General features: G+C 43.7%; 2 protein-coding genes and 17 non-coding genes across 19 annotated transcripts in view; all 19 read left to right on the plus strand.

The window, feature by feature from the left end:
• LOC115540708 (CD209 antigen-like protein D) overlaps nt 1–624 on the plus strand; it is a 5,166-nt gene extending 4,542 nt beyond the window's left edge. The window contains exon 7 of the mRNA XM_030352214.1: nt 220–624. Coding sequence (XP_030208074.1) covers nt 220–566 — 347 coding nt within the window. The 3' untranslated portion in view covers nt 567–624. The remainder of the gene's footprint in view (nt 1–219) is intronic.
• Nucleotides 625–1,682: 1,058 nt separating this feature from the next.
• Nucleotides 1,683–3,656, plus strand: LOC115540896 (uncharacterized). The gene is made up of 3 exons (XM_030352515.1): nt 1,683–2,058; nt 2,315–2,417; nt 2,969–3,656. The coding sequence occupies exons 1-3, from the start codon at nt 1,879–1,881 to the stop codon at nt 3,331–3,333; spliced, it is 648 nt and encodes a 215-aa protein (XP_030208375.1). The 5' UTR covers nt 1,683–1,878; the 3' UTR covers nt 3,334–3,656.
• Nucleotides 3,657–7,373: 3,717 nt separating this feature from the next.
• Nucleotides 7,374–7,445, plus strand: trnae-cuc (transfer RNA glutamic acid (anticodon CUC)). Its single transcript has one exon. It is a non-coding gene; the product is annotated as a tRNA-Glu (tRNA).
• Nucleotides 7,446–7,696: 251 nt separating this feature from the next.
• On the plus strand, nt 7,697–7,768 carry trnae-cuc (transfer RNA glutamic acid (anticodon CUC)). Its single transcript has one exon. It is a non-coding gene; the product is annotated as a tRNA-Glu (tRNA).
• Nucleotides 7,769–8,020: 252 nt separating this feature from the next.
• trnae-cuc (transfer RNA glutamic acid (anticodon CUC)) lies at nt 8,021–8,092 on the plus strand. Its single transcript has one exon. It is a non-coding gene; the product is annotated as a tRNA-Glu (tRNA).
• Nucleotides 8,093–8,665: 573 nt separating this feature from the next.
• trnae-cuc (transfer RNA glutamic acid (anticodon CUC)) lies at nt 8,666–8,737 on the plus strand. Its single transcript has one exon. It is a non-coding gene; the product is annotated as a tRNA-Glu (tRNA).
• Nucleotides 8,738–8,988: 251 nt separating this feature from the next.
• On the plus strand, nt 8,989–9,060 carry trnae-cuc (transfer RNA glutamic acid (anticodon CUC)). Its single transcript has one exon. It is a non-coding gene; the product is annotated as a tRNA-Glu (tRNA).
• Nucleotides 9,061–9,635: 575 nt separating this feature from the next.
• trnae-cuc (transfer RNA glutamic acid (anticodon CUC)) lies at nt 9,636–9,707 on the plus strand. Its single transcript has one exon. It is a non-coding gene; the product is annotated as a tRNA-Glu (tRNA).
• A 2,192-nt stretch (nt 9,708–11,899) lies between these two features.
• trnae-cuc (transfer RNA glutamic acid (anticodon CUC)) lies at nt 11,900–11,971 on the plus strand. The gene has a single exon. It is a non-coding gene; the product is annotated as a tRNA-Glu (tRNA).
• A 251-nt stretch (nt 11,972–12,222) lies between these two features.
• On the plus strand, nt 12,223–12,294 carry trnae-cuc (transfer RNA glutamic acid (anticodon CUC)). Its single transcript has one exon. It is a non-coding gene; the product is annotated as a tRNA-Glu (tRNA).
• A 574-nt stretch (nt 12,295–12,868) lies between these two features.
• On the plus strand, nt 12,869–12,940 carry trnae-cuc (transfer RNA glutamic acid (anticodon CUC)). The gene has a single exon. It is a non-coding gene; the product is annotated as a tRNA-Glu (tRNA).
• A 251-nt stretch (nt 12,941–13,191) lies between these two features.
• trnae-cuc (transfer RNA glutamic acid (anticodon CUC)) lies at nt 13,192–13,263 on the plus strand. The gene has a single exon. It is a non-coding gene; the product is annotated as a tRNA-Glu (tRNA).
• A 573-nt stretch (nt 13,264–13,836) lies between these two features.
• Nucleotides 13,837–13,908, plus strand: trnae-cuc (transfer RNA glutamic acid (anticodon CUC)). Its single transcript has one exon. It is a non-coding gene; the product is annotated as a tRNA-Glu (tRNA).
• Nucleotides 13,909–14,160: 252 nt separating this feature from the next.
• On the plus strand, nt 14,161–14,232 carry trnae-cuc (transfer RNA glutamic acid (anticodon CUC)). Its single transcript has one exon. It is a non-coding gene; the product is annotated as a tRNA-Glu (tRNA).
• A 1,220-nt stretch (nt 14,233–15,452) lies between these two features.
• Nucleotides 15,453–15,524, plus strand: trnae-cuc (transfer RNA glutamic acid (anticodon CUC)). The gene has a single exon. It is a non-coding gene; the product is annotated as a tRNA-Glu (tRNA).
• Nucleotides 15,525–15,776: 252 nt separating this feature from the next.
• trnae-cuc (transfer RNA glutamic acid (anticodon CUC)) lies at nt 15,777–15,848 on the plus strand. Its single transcript has one exon. It is a non-coding gene; the product is annotated as a tRNA-Glu (tRNA).
• A 252-nt stretch (nt 15,849–16,100) lies between these two features.
• trnae-cuc (transfer RNA glutamic acid (anticodon CUC)) lies at nt 16,101–16,172 on the plus strand. Its single transcript has one exon. It is a non-coding gene; the product is annotated as a tRNA-Glu (tRNA).
• A 251-nt stretch (nt 16,173–16,423) lies between these two features.
• trnae-cuc (transfer RNA glutamic acid (anticodon CUC)) lies at nt 16,424–16,495 on the plus strand. The gene has a single exon. It is a non-coding gene; the product is annotated as a tRNA-Glu (tRNA).
• Nucleotides 16,496–16,746: 251 nt separating this feature from the next.
• trnae-cuc (transfer RNA glutamic acid (anticodon CUC)) lies at nt 16,747–16,818 on the plus strand. The gene has a single exon. It is a non-coding gene; the product is annotated as a tRNA-Glu (tRNA).
• Nucleotides 16,819–17,040: the final 222 nt, after the last annotated feature.

Consider the following 17,040-nt stretch of genomic DNA (forward strand, 5'->3'; position numbering starts at 1 on the left):
GCTGTCTCCTGGGTGGTGTATCTTCTGGGTGGAGTGATGCGGTGTCATTAAGGGAGGGACCAGGCTGTCTCCTGGGTGGTGTATCTTCTGGGTAGAGTGAAGAGGTGTCATTAAGCGACCAGGCTATCTTCCGGTGTCCGCCCAGGCCCCCAGGGGCGGGGTTTGTGTGTTCTGACGTTGCATCTCCAGACTCATCTCGTCTTCCTTTCTTCTGTTAAGTGACGCACAAGGAGCAAGATGAGGCCCCCCACATCATAAGCCCCCCCTCCACCAAGAACGTGTCCGTGGGCGACACAGCCCAATTCTCCTGCCATGCCAGGGGCCAGCCAGAGCCCACCATCCAGTGGCTATACAAAGGCTGGCCCCTGAAGAGGGGCAGGGAAGACCAATCACAGCCTGCGGTCTTGGGGGACGGGGGGGATCTCGTCGTCAAAGGTGTGTGGCCTGGTGTGTACACGGTGAGCTGCGTAGCGAACAACAGCGCTGGCACGGCCAATCACACCACTAAGCTGCTTGTCTTTGGTAAGATCGGGACCGTGCGCCACAAAATTCGCTTAGAGGGTTAGTGAGGTATGTTGAGCTCCAAGCCTGGGTTAGTTGTACCACGAAAGTCGATCTCTTTTAGCGTCGCTGTATCACCATGGTGACTTATGCTCGCAACCAAACCTGGTCGGGAGCAGTTTTTCGGCTTAGTCTAGCCGGAGATCGGCTACTTAAATCGGCGTGCGCAGCTTCCTAGCCCCTCCTCTGACAATGGCGTCACCATTTGTGGGTGTTCCCGTGGACCCCGGCGCACTTCTCCGATTAATGGCGAACAATTCTGCATTTGGCATAGTTATTTACAGACAATATGCAGAATCTTTTCACTTATACTCATATAGACTGCTTGATCTATCGTAAAGGTGAGAAAAATGACGCAAAAAACGCCCCTTTCACGTGAACGCGCACTGAACCTAAAGCGGAAAACCTGGTTCAACTAATTGAATCTAAAGTGAGCTTCGTGGTACCATTTAACTCTGATTGCGAGTTGCGGCTCTGTCGAGCCAGGTTTTCCCAAGAAAGCCTGGGTATGTTCAGCGAGCTTCGTGGTATAGGGCACTGCTCACAGTATATTCCCTGCATGTCACCTGACAGTCATTGGAAATTATTGTTCAAATGATAGAAAGGACAATATAACAGACATTATAATTAGATACTAGAAGAGATTAGTACAACTCGTTGGTGTTAGACAGTATAATACAACATTATAAATATATAGAAGAAGAGGATAGTACAACGAGATGGTGTTAAGGCAGTATAATACGAGATAGATACTAGAAGAGAATAGTACAGCTAGATGGCGCTAGAAAGTATTTTATAACCTTTGAATAATCAGGTTTTCAACCACGTGTTCTTTTAAAATACTTTTTCCACTCTGCCCAACTATTTCTGTCCTGTTACATGTTAGTCTGTAACCAATTAAAAGTAATTGACTTCTAATTGTAACATTTTGTGGAATTCATATTTTTTCATTAAAAAAGTATTCCAATTTGAAACGAGGTTTATATAATATTATAATTAATATTGAAACCGACCTTTATTTTTTACTGGGTAAACACAGCTAATTTGGGCTACATAGGTATGGATTCGGTGAAACCTTACGTTGTCTACACAGTAGGTGGCAGGCGTCTTTTATTTATGACAATTCAACTCCTCAAGTTTACATACAGGATACGGAAAAAACTTTGCCTCCGCGGTGATTTCATTCACTTCCTTACAACATCGTGAAACCTGTGTTAATTAGCCACACAACGCCCTGGTTATTTTTTGAATTAAACTTCTCCTCCGGTGACTGAGGACAACATTGTGAGAGGCGAGCAATTTGTAAGAGATTCGAGCATGGACTACTGCCGAGCTGTCCCCTGTCTGGTGTGGGTTCTACTCGCCTCTGTAGCGGCAGAAAGTCGGTTTGAAAAGAGCTCCGGGTCTCCTTACGGGATGGTCGGTGACCTGGCCGAACAAGTGGGCACTTACCTGCGCCAGCTTGCCCAGGAGAAGGCGGTGGTTTCTGCACAAAAGGTGAGCTTAATGGGTTTGTTAAGAACGGTGTTGGTTTACACTATAGTAAAAGTAAACTATACTTCTACTAGCCTACTTCAATTCTAGATTCAGATGCAGTCAAAATGAAACGGCAAGGCTAGTTTTAATTTGATTATGTTTAGCACTGTTAATAATGTACAGTTAGGTGGTGGTTGGTTTCAAAACCGAAAGCTTGTTTGCTGAAAATACAAAGATATTATAATCGAGAGCTGTTCCATTACCCTCCCTCGGCCAGACTTTCTCCGAGGTGGTGGCGGTAGCAGCAGAGGCGCTGGCGGCTGGAATCAACGTCTGTTCCCGGTACCTGTCTCAGCTCCTGGCGGCGATAGGGGTAAACGGTAGGATGACTGGAAGCTAGAGGAATTTTGTGTCATCTTCAGAAAAGCTCGTTATAGCTGTCTGTTTAACCAATTTAATTATATTCCAAACAGTTCTATTGGCATGGAAAATAAGTACTGCTAAAAACTAAACCATCCTCTCTCACTCTCTCTCTCTCACACTACCTCTCCCTGTCTTTGTCCGTACTTCTCTGTGCCTCCACCTGTCTGTGTCTCTACCTGTCTGTGCCTCTACCTGTACCTGTCTGTGCCTCCACCTGTCTGTGTCTCTACCTGTACCTGTCTGTGTCTCTACCTGTCTGTGTCTCTACCTGTCTGTGCCTCCACCTGTCTGTGCCTCCACCTGTCTGTGCCTCCACCTGTCTGTGCCTCCACCTGTCTGTGCCTCCACCTGTCTGTGCCTCTACCTGTCTGTGCCTCCACCTGTCTGTGCCTCCACCTGTCTGTGCCTCTACCTGTCTGTGCCTCCACCTGTCTGTGCCTCCACCTGTCTGTGCCTCCACCTGTCTGTGCCTCCACCTGTCTGTGCCTCTACCTGTCTGTGCCTCCAGATGTCCTCCCCTCGTCCCAGGCGAGTGCGAAGGGTGTGGTCTTCGTCGGCCAGTGGCTCCTCTTCGCTCTGATTGGCTACTGGTTGCTCTGGCTGCTTGTGCGCTCCCTGGCCTCCACTCTGCGCTTCGGCTTCTGGCTGCTGAAGGTGGGCGGGGCCCTCATCGCCTTTGGACTTATCCTGAGTGACCACACCGCCGCCATGGAGACCACCGCCATCCGATTGGCTGTGCTGGTGCTGCTCTGTGTGCTATTGGGCGTCGGGCCGTGGAGGGGCGGGGCTAAAGACGATAAGAGCATACAGCTGGAGAAACACGTGAAGACCCTTGAGAGAAGGGTGAGGGAGATGGAGAGAATGATCGAGTGATGAGTGACGAGAGGCAAGCAGGAGGAGACGGTGGTGGAGTAGGGAGGGCTGGAGGAGACAGTGGTGGAGGAGACGGTGGTGGAGTAGGGAGGGCTGGAGGAGACAGTGGTGGAGGAGACGGTGGTGGAGTAGGGAGGGCTGGAGGAGAGCCTGATGGGACATGCGTGACTGTGATGAAGAAGAGAGAGAAGAAAGCCTTCCATATATTTTAGGATGAGCATCCTGACGGTTCAAACTAAAGACAGAACACTTTGTTGTTGTTTTTTACGTTGCATTTACGTTGCTTTCAGCTTTTCCAATAAAAACAAGAACTTTGCACCATTGTTGCTTCCAAAATAAATTTGCTGTCTAACATTCTCTCCTTGCCCTCTCTCTCGCTCTCTCTTTGTGTCTCCCTCTCCCATTTCTCTCTCTCTCTCTCTCTCTCTCTCTCTCTCTCTCTCTCTCTCTCTCTCTCTCTGTCTCTGTCTCTCTTTGTTCGTCTCTCTCTCTCTCTCGCTCTCTCTCGCTCTCTCTCTCTCTCGCTCTCTCTCTCTCTCTCTCTCTCTCTCTCTCTCTCTCTCTCTCTCTCTCTCATATATATTACTACTACTTGAGTGCCTGTTCATTGGAGTTGGAGTTATTAACAACAACTTAAAGTGTCGGGGTCGACGGTCCCCCTGGTGAAATGCATTGTGGGTGCAGGCGGCCGTGGCTCTGCAGCAAGGTCCCGGTCGGGGACCTTTCTGTTTGTAGTCTGTACGTTCCGTGGGTCCTCCCACACCAGCTGGGTTACAACTCCTTCTCAGCCCTTCACTGTCACAGGTGACCCTTGACCCCTACTGTCTCAGGTGAACCTTGACCCCTACTGTCTCAGGTGACCCTCTGACCACTGCTGTCTCAGGTGCCCTTAGCCCCCTACTGGCGTTACAGAAATTGCAAGCAAAGAAAATACAGAATGAATATTGGTTGATAAAAGGGCAATTTAAGTCTGAAAAGAACACAAGTTTTTAAACACAAATTGTTAAGAAAAAAATTCTCACTCACTCTTTTAATACCTGTGAAACTAATAGCACAATATCGCTTATCGTTTGAAAACAACGACTGTGTTATCATCCCCTGCTACTGGTTATGTTTAAACCTGGCACCAGAGTCCCTCCTATATTCAGCTGTTTCCTAACCGCTCTTGAAAGTAACCTACTGAAAAAAAAATACTAAAAGTCAACGTAGGAGTTTTCAAACATCACTAATTGTAAATAGAAATCATTATTGATCAGACAGTTTATCAGTTTCACTGGTGGCCTAGTGGTTAGGATTCGGCGCTCTCACCGCCGCGGTCTGGGTTTGATTCCCGGTCAGGGAACTCAAACTTTTAATACCTGTGAATCTAATAGCACAATATCGTTTATCGTCTGAAAACAACGACTGTGTTATCATCCCCTGCTACCGGTTATGTTTAAACCTGGCACCAAAGTTCCTGCTATATTCAGCTGTTTCCTCTCCGCTCTTTAAAGTAACCAACTGAAAAAAACTACTAAAAGTCAACGTAGAAGTTTTCAAACATTACTAATTGTAAAAAAAAAAAAAATGTATCGACCATTTCATTTATCAGTTTCCCTGGTGGTCTAGTGGTTAGGATTCGGCGCTCTCACCGCCGCAGCCCGGGTTCGATTGTCGGTCAGGGAACTCGCACTTTTAAAGGTTGTATAGGTGATTTGCTTTTTTGGCCATTTTTGCAAAATTACTTGAAATCCTTATCATAACCCGCTTACAGCCACTGAGTTAGAAGTACTGACATGAAAATTAAACAAGTCAATCATCTGTGGAACGGGCAGGGCTCGAAAAACTCCAGCCAATCATTTCCATTGCCACCGAGTTGCATTGGACAGTAAGTACGTCAATCAAACGGTCGTACTGCACTCCCCCTCCCCCGCGCCCCGCGCGCGACCCCTTCGTGCAGTACTCGTGACCCAGAGCTCGTGACCCAGAGCAAGCTCCTGTTTGTTGTTATCCTGCGGTAGCTACTGGAACTAGTTAATCCACATTTGGACCTAGCAGTAGAAGACAATTTCCATGGCAGACAAGACGCCACCATCCCCACCACCACCACCACCACCAGCAAAGAGAAGGAAAACTCTTTTTCAGAGAGTAATTGATAATAAAAACGCTGAAAGAGAAAAACTGAAATCAAGAATAATCCTAGGCGCTGCTTTCGAACGTTGGCGGCAACTGAAGGACGAGAAGGGTCTAAAAACCGATGCTTGTGTGGCGGTTGACCTAGTTTCAAAGTTTATACCGTTTATACTCGGTAATACCGGTGTGGAGACGAGTGTATTACTCGGTGTGAAAATGTCCACACCGCGGCAACCCTAGTGAAAACCAGGACTTCCAATACAATTATATGAAACAAACATACATTTTCTAAAAATAGTAATGATTTATGTGACCGTTTAATGTTTATAACATCTGGTCCAACCATTGCAGCGAGAACGTATTCTCAGCAGGGGGTGCTGGGAAAAAAAAAAACTCAGCCTGCACTAGACTCGCAACTCGTTACATTGATAAAAAAAAGATGTATAGCAGCGCAGCTCAATTACACCAGTGCATGCGCGGACAGTTGAAAATCGATCGTTCACATCCAGCTGCTCACAGAACAAGTTTAGCGCACAACCGCTACCCTCACACTTTTTCATATAACCTTTTTTCAGCACTAGGTCATATGAGCATTAAATAAATGCTGCGTCTCAAAATGCCTTGGACAGCAGCGAGGATGACTCGCTTTGCCACGGGCCGAAACAGTTCGGAGCGACCACAGCCAGAGCGAACACAGCGGGGCAGAGGAGTGTCAGGAATAGTCTTTGGTGTACACATCAGTACGGCCTATTTGCACTACTGTTTAGTGGCAATGCAGTGTTTTATTCGATGCCTTTTTATTTTCGTATATTATTTCAATGAATACAATTTATTTATTCATAAAAAACGGATCTGGTCTTCAAATCTTTTTTCCAAATATAGGTCGTCTTACAATGGGGTTTGTGTTTATATTCGGACCAATACGGTACAGCGGGCGCTCACATGACGTTAAGCATTTCCTGGTGCATAATGTGACGCTTCAGAACCTTAAAATCCCGTTTCTCCCCGTTGACACGACAACACATAACCGGCGTTTTCAGAAATCTCCACTTTGGCCGGAGTTTTTAGAAATGATCGTTTTCTGTGATAAGACAGGGCCTCGGACAGGGGGTGTTGCAGACCCCCAGCACTCCTACTTCCCGCGGTACTGGGTGCAACTTACAGCTGAATGTAGTGCCATGTTGTTAAACGAAAACCTACGCTAGCCTGGCTCGCTCTCGCGCATCTCTGTTCGCGCTCGTGCATGATTGCGCGTCCAGGTACTTGGAATGGGTGGAGTCAGAGTCAGCGTTGAAGGAGAGGGGGTAGGACCATTTGAGTTGTGTATTTTCAAAATCTGCTGGCGTTTCGTAAATCACCTACCCAACCTTTAATACCTGTGAATCTAATAGCACAATATCGTTTATCGTCTGAAAACAACGACTGTGTTATCATCCCCTGCTACCGGTTATGTTTAAACCTGGCACCAAAGTCCCTGCTAAATTCAGCTGTTTCCTCTCCGCTCTTGAAAGTAACCAACTGAAAAAAAACTACTAAAAGTCAACGTGGAAGTTTTCAAACATTACTAATTGTAAAAAAAAAAAAAATGTATCGACCATTCCATCTATCAGTGTCCCTAGTGGTCTAGTGGTTAGGATTCGGCGCTCTCACTGCTGCGGCCCGGGTTCGATTCCCGGTCAGGGAACTCGCACATTTAATACCTGTGAATCTAATAGCACAATATCGTCTGAAAACAACGACTGTGTTATCATCCCCTGCTACCGGTTATGTTTAAACCTGGCACCAAAGTTCCTGCTAAATTCAGCTGTTTCCTCTCCGCTCTTTAAAGTAACCAACTGAAAAAAAACTACTAAAAGTCAACGTAGAAGTTTTCAAACATTACTAATTGTAAATAAAAATATATGTATCGATCGATTTGTCAATCAGTTTCCCTGGTGGTCTAGTGGTTAGGATTCGGCGCTCTCACCGCCGCGGCCCGGGTTCGATTCCCGGTCAGGGAAGTCACTCGTTTAATACCTGTGAATCTAATAGCACAATATCGTTTATCGTCTGAAAACAACGACTGTGTTATCATCCCCTGCTACCGGTTATGTTTAAACCTGGCACCAAAGTTCGTGATATATTCAGCTGTTTTCTCTCCGCTCTTTAAAGTAACCAGCTGAAAAAAAACTACTAAAAGTCAACGTAGAAGTTTTCAAACATTACTAATTGTAAATAAAAAAAAATGTATCGACCATTCCGTTTATCAGTTTCCCTGGTGGTCTAGTGGTTAGGATTCGGCGCTCTCACCGCCGCGGCCCGGGTTCGATTCCCGGTCAGGGAACTCACTCTTTTAATACCTGTGAATCTAATAGCACAATATCGTTTATCGTCTGAAAACAACGACCTGTGTTATCATCCCCTGCTACCGGTTATGTATAAACCTGACACCATAGTTCCTGTTATATTCAGCTGTTTCCTCTCCGCTCTTTAAAGTAACCCACTGAAAAAAAACTACTAAAAGTCAACGTAGAAGTTTTCAAACATTACTAATTGTAAATAAAAAAAAAATGTATCGACCATCCTTTGATCAGTTTCCCTGGTGGTCTAGTGGTTAGGATTCGGCGCTCTCACCGCCGCGGCCCGGGTTCGATTCCCGGTCAGGGAACTCACTCTTTTAATACCTGTGAATCTAATAGCACAATATCGTTTATCGTCTGAAAACAACGACTGTGTTATCATCCCCTGCTACCGGTTATGTTTAAACCTGGCACCAAAGTCCCTGCTGAATTCAGCTGTTTCCTCTCCGCTCTTTAAAGTAACCAACTGAAAAAAAACTACTAAAAGTCAACGTGGAAGTTTTCAAACATTACTAATTGTAAATAAAAAAAAATGTATCGATCGATTTGTCAATTAGTTTCCCTTGTGGTCTAGTGGTTAGTATTCGGCGCTCTCACCGCCGCGGCCCGGGTTCGATTCCCGCTCAGGGAACTCGCACTTTTAATACCTGTGAATCTAATAGCACAATATCGTTTATCGTCTGAAAACAACGACTGTGTTATCATCCCCTGCTACCGGTTATGTTTAAACCTGGCACCAAAGTCCCTGCTAAATTCAGCTGTTTCCTCTCCGCTCTTTAAAGTAACCAACTGAAAAAAAACTACTAAAAGTCAACGTGGAAGTTTTCAAACATTACTAATTGTAAATAAAAAAAATGTATCGATCAGTTACTTTAACAGTTTCCCTGGTGGTCTAGTGGTTAGGATTCGGCGCTCTCACCGCCGCGGCCCGGGTTCGATTCCCGGTCAGGGAACACACTCATTTAATACCTGTGAATCTAATAGCCCAATATCGTTTATCGTCTGAAAACAACGACCGTGTTATCATCCCCAGCTACCGGTTATGTATAAACCTGGCACCATAGTGCCTGTTATATTCAGCTGTTTCCTCTCCGCTCTTTAAAGTAACCCACTGAAAAAAAACTACTAAAAGTCAACGTAGAAGTTTTCAAACATTACTAATTGTAAATAAAAAAAAAATGTATCGACCATCCTTTGATCAGTTTCCCTGGTGGTCTAGTGGTTAGGATTCGGCGCTCTCACCGCCGCGGCCCGGGTTCGATTCCCGGTCAGGGAACTCACTCTTTTAATACCTGTGAATCTAATAGCACAATATCGTTTATCGTCTGAAAACAACGACTGTGTTATCATCCCCTGCTACCGGTTATGTTTAAACCTGGCACCAAAGTTCCTGATATATTCAGCTGTTTCCTCTCCGCTCTTTAAAGTAACCAACTGAAAAAAAACTACTAAAAGTCAACGTAGAAGTTTTCAAACATTACTAATTGTAAATAAAAAAATATGTATCGATCGATTTGTCAATCAGTTTCCCTGGTGGTCTAGTGGTTAGGATTCGGTGCTCTCACCGCCGCGGCCCGGGTTCGATTCCCGGTCAGGGAAGCTCACTCGTTTAATACCTGTGAATCTAATAGCACAATATTGTTTATCGTCTGAAAACAACGACTGTGTTATCATCCCCTGCTACCGGTTATGTTTAAACCTGGCACCAAAGTCCCTGCTAAATTCAGCTGTTTCCTCTCCGCTCTTTAAAGTAACCAACTGAAAAAAAACTACTAAAAGTCAACGTGGAAGTTTTCAAACATTACTAATTGTAAATAAAAAAAAATGTATCGATCGATTTGTCAATCAGTTTCCCTGGTGGTCTAGTGGTTAGGATTCGGCGCTCTCACCGCCGCGGCCCGGGTTCGATTCCCGGTCAGGGAACTCGCACTTTTAATACCTGTGAATCTAATAGCACAATATCGTTTATCGTCTGAAAACAACGACTGTGTTATCATCCCCTGCTACCGGTTATGTTTAAACCTGGCACCAAAGTCCCTGCTAAATTCAGCTGTTTCCTCTCCGCTCTTTAAAGTAACCAACTGAAAAAAAACTACTAAAAGTCAACGTGGAAGTTTTCAAACATTACTAATTGTAAATAAAAAAAAATGTATCGATCAGTTACTTTAACAGTTTCCCTGGTGGTCTAGTGGTTAGGATTTGGCGCTCTCACCGCCGCGGCCCGGGTTCGATTCCCGGTCAGGGAACTCACTCTTTTAATACCTGTGAATCTAATAGCCCAATATCGTTTATCGTCTGAAAACAACGACCGTGTTATCATCCCCTACTACCGGTTATGTATAAACCTGGCACCATAGTGCCTGTTATATTCAGCTGTTTCCTCTCCGCTCTTTAAAGTAACCCACTGAAAAAAAACGACTAAAAGTCAACGTAGAAGTTTTCAAACATTACTAATTGTAAATAAAAAAAAAATGTATCGACCATGCTTTGATCAGTTTCCCTGGTGGTCTAGTGGTTAGGATTCGGCGCTCTCACTGCCGCGGCCCGGGTTCGATTCCCGGTCAGGGAACTCACTCTTTTAATACCTGTGAATCTAATAGCCCAATATCGTTTATCGTCTGAAAACAACGACCGTGTTATCATCCCCTGCTACCGGTTATGTATAAACCTGGCACCATAGTGCCTGTTATATTCAGCTGTTTCCTCTCCGCTCTTTAAAGTAACCCACTGAAAAAAAACTACTAAAAGTCAACGTAGAAGTTTTCAAACATTACTAATTGTAAATAAAAAAAAAAATGTATCGACCATCCTTTGATCAGTTTCGCTGGTGGTCTAGTGGTTAGGATTCGGCGCTCTCACCGCCGCGGCCCGGGTTCGAATCCCGGTCAGGGAACTCACTCTTTTAATACCTGTGAATCTAATAGCACAATATTGTTTATCGTCTGAAAACAACGACTGTGTTATCATCCCCTGCTACCGGTTATGTTTAAACCTGGCACCAAAGTCCCTGCTAAATTCAGCTGTTTCCTCTCCGCTCTTTAAAGTAACCAACTGAAAAAAAACTACTAAAAGTCAACGTGGAAGTTTTCAAACATTACTAATTGTAAATAAAAAAAAATGAATCGATCGATTTGTCAATTAGTTTCCCTGGTGGTCTGGTGGTTAGGATTCGGCGCTCTCACCGCCGCGGCCCGGGTTCGATTCCCGGTCAGGGAACTCACTCTTTTAATACCTGTGAATCTAATAGCACAATATCGTTTATCGTCTGAAAACAACGACTGTGTTATCATCCCCTGCTACCGGTTATGTTTAAACCTGGCACCAAAGTTCCTGATATATTCAGCTGTTTCCTCTCCGCTCTTTAAAGTAACCAACTGAAAAAAAACTACTAAAAGTCAACGTAGAAGTTTTCAAACATTACTAATTGTAAATAAAAAAAAAAATGTATCGACCATCCTTTGATCAGTTTCCCTGGTGGTCTGGTGGTTAGGATTCGGCGCTCTCACTGCCGCGGCCCGGGTTCGATTCCCGGTCAGGGAACTCACTCTTTTAATACCTGTGAATCTAATAGCACAATATCGTTTATCGTCTGAAAACAACGACTGTGTTATCATCCCCTGCTACCGGTTACGTTTAAACCTGGCACCATAGTTCCTGCTATATTCAGCTGTTTCCTCTCCGCTCTTTAAAGTAACCAACTGAAAAAAAACTACTAAAAGTCAACGTAGAAGTTTTCAAATATTACTAATTGTAAAAAAAAAAAAAAATGTATCGACCATACTTTTATTAGTTTCCCTGGTGGTCTAGTGGTTAGGATTCGGTGCTCTCACCGCCGCGGCCCGGGTTCGATTCCCGGTCAGGGAGCTCACTCGTTTAATACCTGTGAATCTAATAGCACAATATTGTTTATCGTCTGAAAACAACGAATGTGTTATCATCCCCTGCTACCGGTTATGTTTAAACCTGGCACCAAAGTCCCTGCTAAATTCAGCTGTTTCCTCTCCGCTCTTTAAAGTAACCAACTGAAAAAAAACTACTAAAAGTCAACGTGGAAGTTTTCAAACATTACTAATTGTAAATAAAAAAAAATGTATCGATCGATTTGTCAATTAGTGTCCCTGGTGGTCTAGTGGTTAGGATTCGGCGCTCTCACCGCCGCGGCCCGGGTTCGATTCCCGGTCAGGGAACTCGCACTTTTAATACCTGTGAATCTAATAGCACAATATCGTTTATCGTCTGAAAACAACGACTGTGTTATCATCCCCTGCTACCGGTTATGTTTAAACCTGGCACCAAAGTCCCTGCTAAATTCAGCTGTTTCCTCTCCGCTCTTTAAAGTAACCAACTGAAAAAAAACTACTAAAAGTCAACGTGGAAGTTTTCAAACATTACTAATTGTAAATAAAAAAAAAATGTATCGACCATCCTTTGATCAGTTTCCCTGGTGGTCTAGTGGTTAGGATTCGGCGCTCTCACCGCCGCGGCCCGGGTTCGATTCCCGGTCAGGGAACTCACTCTTTTAATACCTGTGAATCTAATAGCCCAATATCGTTTATCGTCTGAAAACAACGACCGTGTTATCATCCCCTGCTACCGGTTATGTATAAACCTGGCACCATAGTGCCTGTTATATTCAGCTGTTTCCTCTCCGCTCTTTAAAGTAACCCACTGAAAAAAAACTACTAAAAGTCAACGTAGAAGTTTTCAAACATTACTAATTGTAAATAAAAAAAAAATGTATCGACCATCCTTTGATCAGTTTCCCTGGTGGTCTAGTGGTTAGGATTCGGCGCTCTCACCGCCGCGGCCCGGGTTCCATTCCCGGTCAGGGAACTCACTCTTTTAATACCTGTGAATCTAATAGCACAATATTGTTTATCGTCTGAAAACAACGACTGTGTTATCATCCCCTGCTACCGGTTATGTTTAAACCTGGCACCAAAGTCCCTGCTAAATTCAGCTGTTTCCTCTCCGCTCTTTAAAGTAACCAACTGAAAAAAAACTACTAAAAGTCAACGTGGAAGTTTTCAAACATTACTAATTGTAAATAAAAAAAAATGAATCGATCGAATTGTCAATTAGTTTCCCTGGTGGTCTAGTGGTTAGGATTCGGCGCTCTCACCGCCGCGGCCCGGGTTCGATTCCCGGTCAGGGAACTCACTCTTTTAATACCTGTGAATCTAATAGCACAATATCGTTTATCGTCTGAAAACAACGACTGTGTTATCATCCCCTGCTACCGGTTATGTTTAAACCTGGCACCAAAGTTCCTGATATATTCAGCTGTTTCCTCTCCGCTCTTTAAAGTAACCAACTGAAAAAAAACTACTAAAAGTCAACGTAGAAGTTTTCAAACATTACTAATTGTAAATAAAAAAAAAATGTATCGACCATCCTTTGATCAGTTTCCCTGGTGGTCTAGTGGTTAGGATTCGGCGCTCTCACCGCCGTGGCCCGGGTTCGATTCCCGGTCAGGGAACTCACTCTTTTAATACCTGTGAATCTAATAGCACAATATCGTTTATCGTCTGAAAACAACGACTGTGTTATCATCCCCTGCTACCGGTTACGTTTAAACCTGGCACCATAGTTCCTGCTATATTCAGCTGCTTCCTCTCCGCTCTTTAAAGTAACCAACTGAAAAAAACTACTAAAAGTCAACGTAGAAGTTTTCAAATATTACTAATTGTAAAAAAAAAAAAAATGTATCGACCATCCTTTTATTAGTTTCCCTGGTGGTCTAGTGGTTAGGATTCGGTGCTCTCACCGCCGCGGCCCGGTTTCGATTCCCGGTCAGGGAACTCACTCGTTTAATACCTGTGAATCTAATAGCACAATATTGTTTATCGTCTGAAAACAACGACTGTGTTATCATCCCCTGCTACTGGTTATGTTTAAACCTGGCACCAAAGTCCCTGCTAAATTCAGCTGTTTCCTCTCCGCTCATTAAAGTAACCAACTGAAAAAAAACTACTAAAAGTCAACGTGGAAGTTTTCAAACATTACTAATTGTAAATAAAAATGAATGTATCGATCAGTTACTTTAACAGTTTCCCTGGTGGTCTAGTGGTTAGGATTCGGCGCTCTCACCGCCGCGGCCCGGGTTCGATTCCCGGTCAGGGAACTCACTCTTTTAATACCTGTGAATCTAATAGCCCAATATCGTTTATCGTCTGAAAACAACGACCGTGTTATCATCCCCTGCTACCGGTTATGTATAAACCTGGCACCATAGTGCCTGTTATATTCAGCTGTTTCCTCTCCGCTCTTTAAAGTAACCCACTGAAAAAAAACTACTAAAAGTCAACGTAGAAGTTTTCAAACATTACTAATTGTAAATAAATAAAAAAATGTATCGACCATGCTTTCATCAGTTTCCCTGGTGGTCTAGTGGTTAGGATTCGGCGCTCTCACCGCCGCGGCCCGGGTTCGATTCCCGGTCAGGGAACTCACTCTTTTAATACCTGTGAATCTAATAGCCCAATATCGTTTATCGTCTGAAAACAACGACCGTGTTATCATCCCCTGCTACCGGTTATGTATAAACCTGGCACCATAGTGCCTGTTATATTCAGCTGTTTCCTCTCCGCTCTTTAAAGTAACCCACTGAAAAAAAACTACTAAATGTCAACGTAGAAGTTTTCAAACATTACTAATTGTAAATAAAAAAAAAATGTATCGACCATCCTTTGATCAGTTTACCTGGTGGTCTAGTGGTTAGGATTCGGCGCTCTCACCGCCGCGGCCCGGGTTCGATTCCCGGTCAGGGAACTCACTCTTTTAATACCTGTGAATCTAATAGCACAATATTGTTTATCGTCTGAAAACAACGACTGTGTTATCATCCCCTGCTACCGGTTATGTTTAAACCTGGCACCAAAGTCCCTGCTAAATTCAGCTGTTTCCTCTCCGCTCTTTAAAGTAACCAACTGAAAAAAAACTACTAAAAGTCAACGTGGAAGTTTTCAAACATTACTAATTGTAAATAAAAAAAAATGAATCGATCGATTTGTCAATTAGTTTCCCTGGTGGTCTGGTGGTTAGGATTCGGCGCTCTCACCGCCGCGGCCCGGGTTCGATTCCCGGTCAGGGAACTCACTCTTTTAATACCTGTGAATCTAATAGCACAATATCGTTTATCGTCTGAAAACAACGACTGTGTTATCATCCCCTGCAACCGGTTACGTTTAAACCTGGCACCATAGTTCCTGCTATATTCTGCTGTTTCCTCTCCGCTCTTTAAAGTAACCAACTGAAAAAAACTACTAAAAGTCAACGTAGAAGTTTTCAAATATTACTAATTGTAAAAAAAAAAAAAAATGTATCGACCATCCTTTTATTAGTTTCCCTGGTGGTCTAGTGGTTAGGATTCGGTGCTCTCACCGCCGCGGCCCGGGTTCGATTCCCGGTCAGGGAGCTCACTCGTTTAATACCTGTGAATCTAATAGCACAATATTGTTTATCGTCTGAAAACAACGACTGTGTTATCATCCCCTGCTACCGGTTATGTTTAAACCTGGCACCAAAGTCCCTGCTAAATTCAGCTGTTTCCTCTCCGCTCTTTAAAGTAACCAACTGAAAAAAAACTACTAAAAGTCAACGTGGAAGTTTTCAAACATTACTAATTGTAAATAAAAAAAAATGTATCGATCGATTTGTCAATTAGTTTCCCTGGTGGTCTAGTGGTTAGGATTCGGCGCTCTCACCGCCGCGGCCCGGGTTCGATTCCCGGTCAGGGAACTCGCACTTTTAATACCTGTGAATCTAATAGCACAATATCGTTTATCGTCTGAAAACAACGACTGTGTTATCATCCCCTGCTACCGGTTATGTTTAAACCTGGCACCAAAGTCCCTGCTAAATTCAGCTGTTTCCTCTCCGCTCTTTAAAGTAACCAACTGAAAAAAAACTACTAAAAGTCAACGTGGAAGTTTTCAAACATTACTAATTGTAAATAAAAAAAAAAATGTATCGACCATCCTTTGATCAGTTTCCCTGGTGGTCTAGTGGTTAGGATTCGGCGCTCTCACCGCCGCGGCCCGGGTTCGATTCCCGGTCAGGGAACTCACTCTTTTAATACCTGTGAATCTAATAGCCCAATATCGTTTATCGTCTGAAAACAACGACCGTGTTATCATCCCCTGCTACCGGTTATGTATAAACCTGGCACCATAGTGCCTGTTATATTTAGCTGTTTCCTCTCCGCTCTTTAAAGTAACCCACTGAAAAAAAACTACTAAAAGTCAACGTAGAAGTTTTCAAACATTACTAATTGTAAATAAAAAAAAAAATGTATCGACCATCCTTTGATCAGTTTCCCTGGTGGTCTAGTGGTTAGGATTCGGCGCTCTCACCGCCGCGGCCCGGGTTCGATTCCCGGTCAGGGAACTCACTCTTTTAATACCTGTGAATCTAATAGCACAATATTGTTTATCGTCTGAAAACAACGACTGTGTTATCATCCCCTGCTACCGGTTATGTTTAAACCTGGCACCAAAGTCCCTGCTAAATTCAGCTGTTTCCTCTCCGCTCTTTAAAGTAACCAACTGAAAAAAAACTACTAAAAGTCAACGTGGAAGTTTTCAAACATTACTAATTGTAAATAAAAAAAAATGAATCGATCGATTTGTCAATTAGTTTCCCTGGTGGTCTAGTGGTTAGGATTCGGCGCTCTCACCGCCGCGGCCCGGGTTCGATTCCCGGTCAGGGAACTCACTCTCTTAATACCTGTGAATCTAATAGCACAATATCGTTTATCGTCTGAAAACAACAACTGTGTTATCATCCCCTGCTACCGGTTATGTTTAAACCTGGCACCAAAGTTCCTGATATATTCAGCTGTTTCCTCTCCGCTCTTTAAAGTAACCAACTGAAAAAAAACTACTAAAAGTCAACGTAGAAGTTTTCAAACATTACTAATTGTAAATAAAAATATATGTATCGATCGATTTGTCAATCAGTTTCCCTGGTGGTCTAGTGGTTAGGATTCGGCGCTCTCACCGCCGCGGCCCGGGTTCGATTCCCGGTCAGGGAAGTCACTCGTTTAATACCTGTGAATCTAATAGCACAATATCGTTTATCGTCTGAAAACAACGACTGTGTTATCATCCCCTGCTACCGGTTATGTTTAAACCTGGCACCAAAGTTCGTGATATATTCAGCTGTTTTCTCTCCGCTCTTTAAAGTAACCAGCTGAAAAAAAACTACTAAAAGTCAACGTAGAAGTTTTCAAACATTACTAATTGTAAATAAAAAA

This window comes from Gadus morhua, chromosome 3 (assembly GCF_902167405.1).
Source record: "Gadus morhua chromosome 3, gadMor3.0, whole genome shotgun sequence".
In the NCBI taxonomy this organism is placed as follows: Eukaryota; Metazoa; Chordata; class Actinopteri; order Gadiformes; family Gadidae; genus Gadus; species Gadus morhua.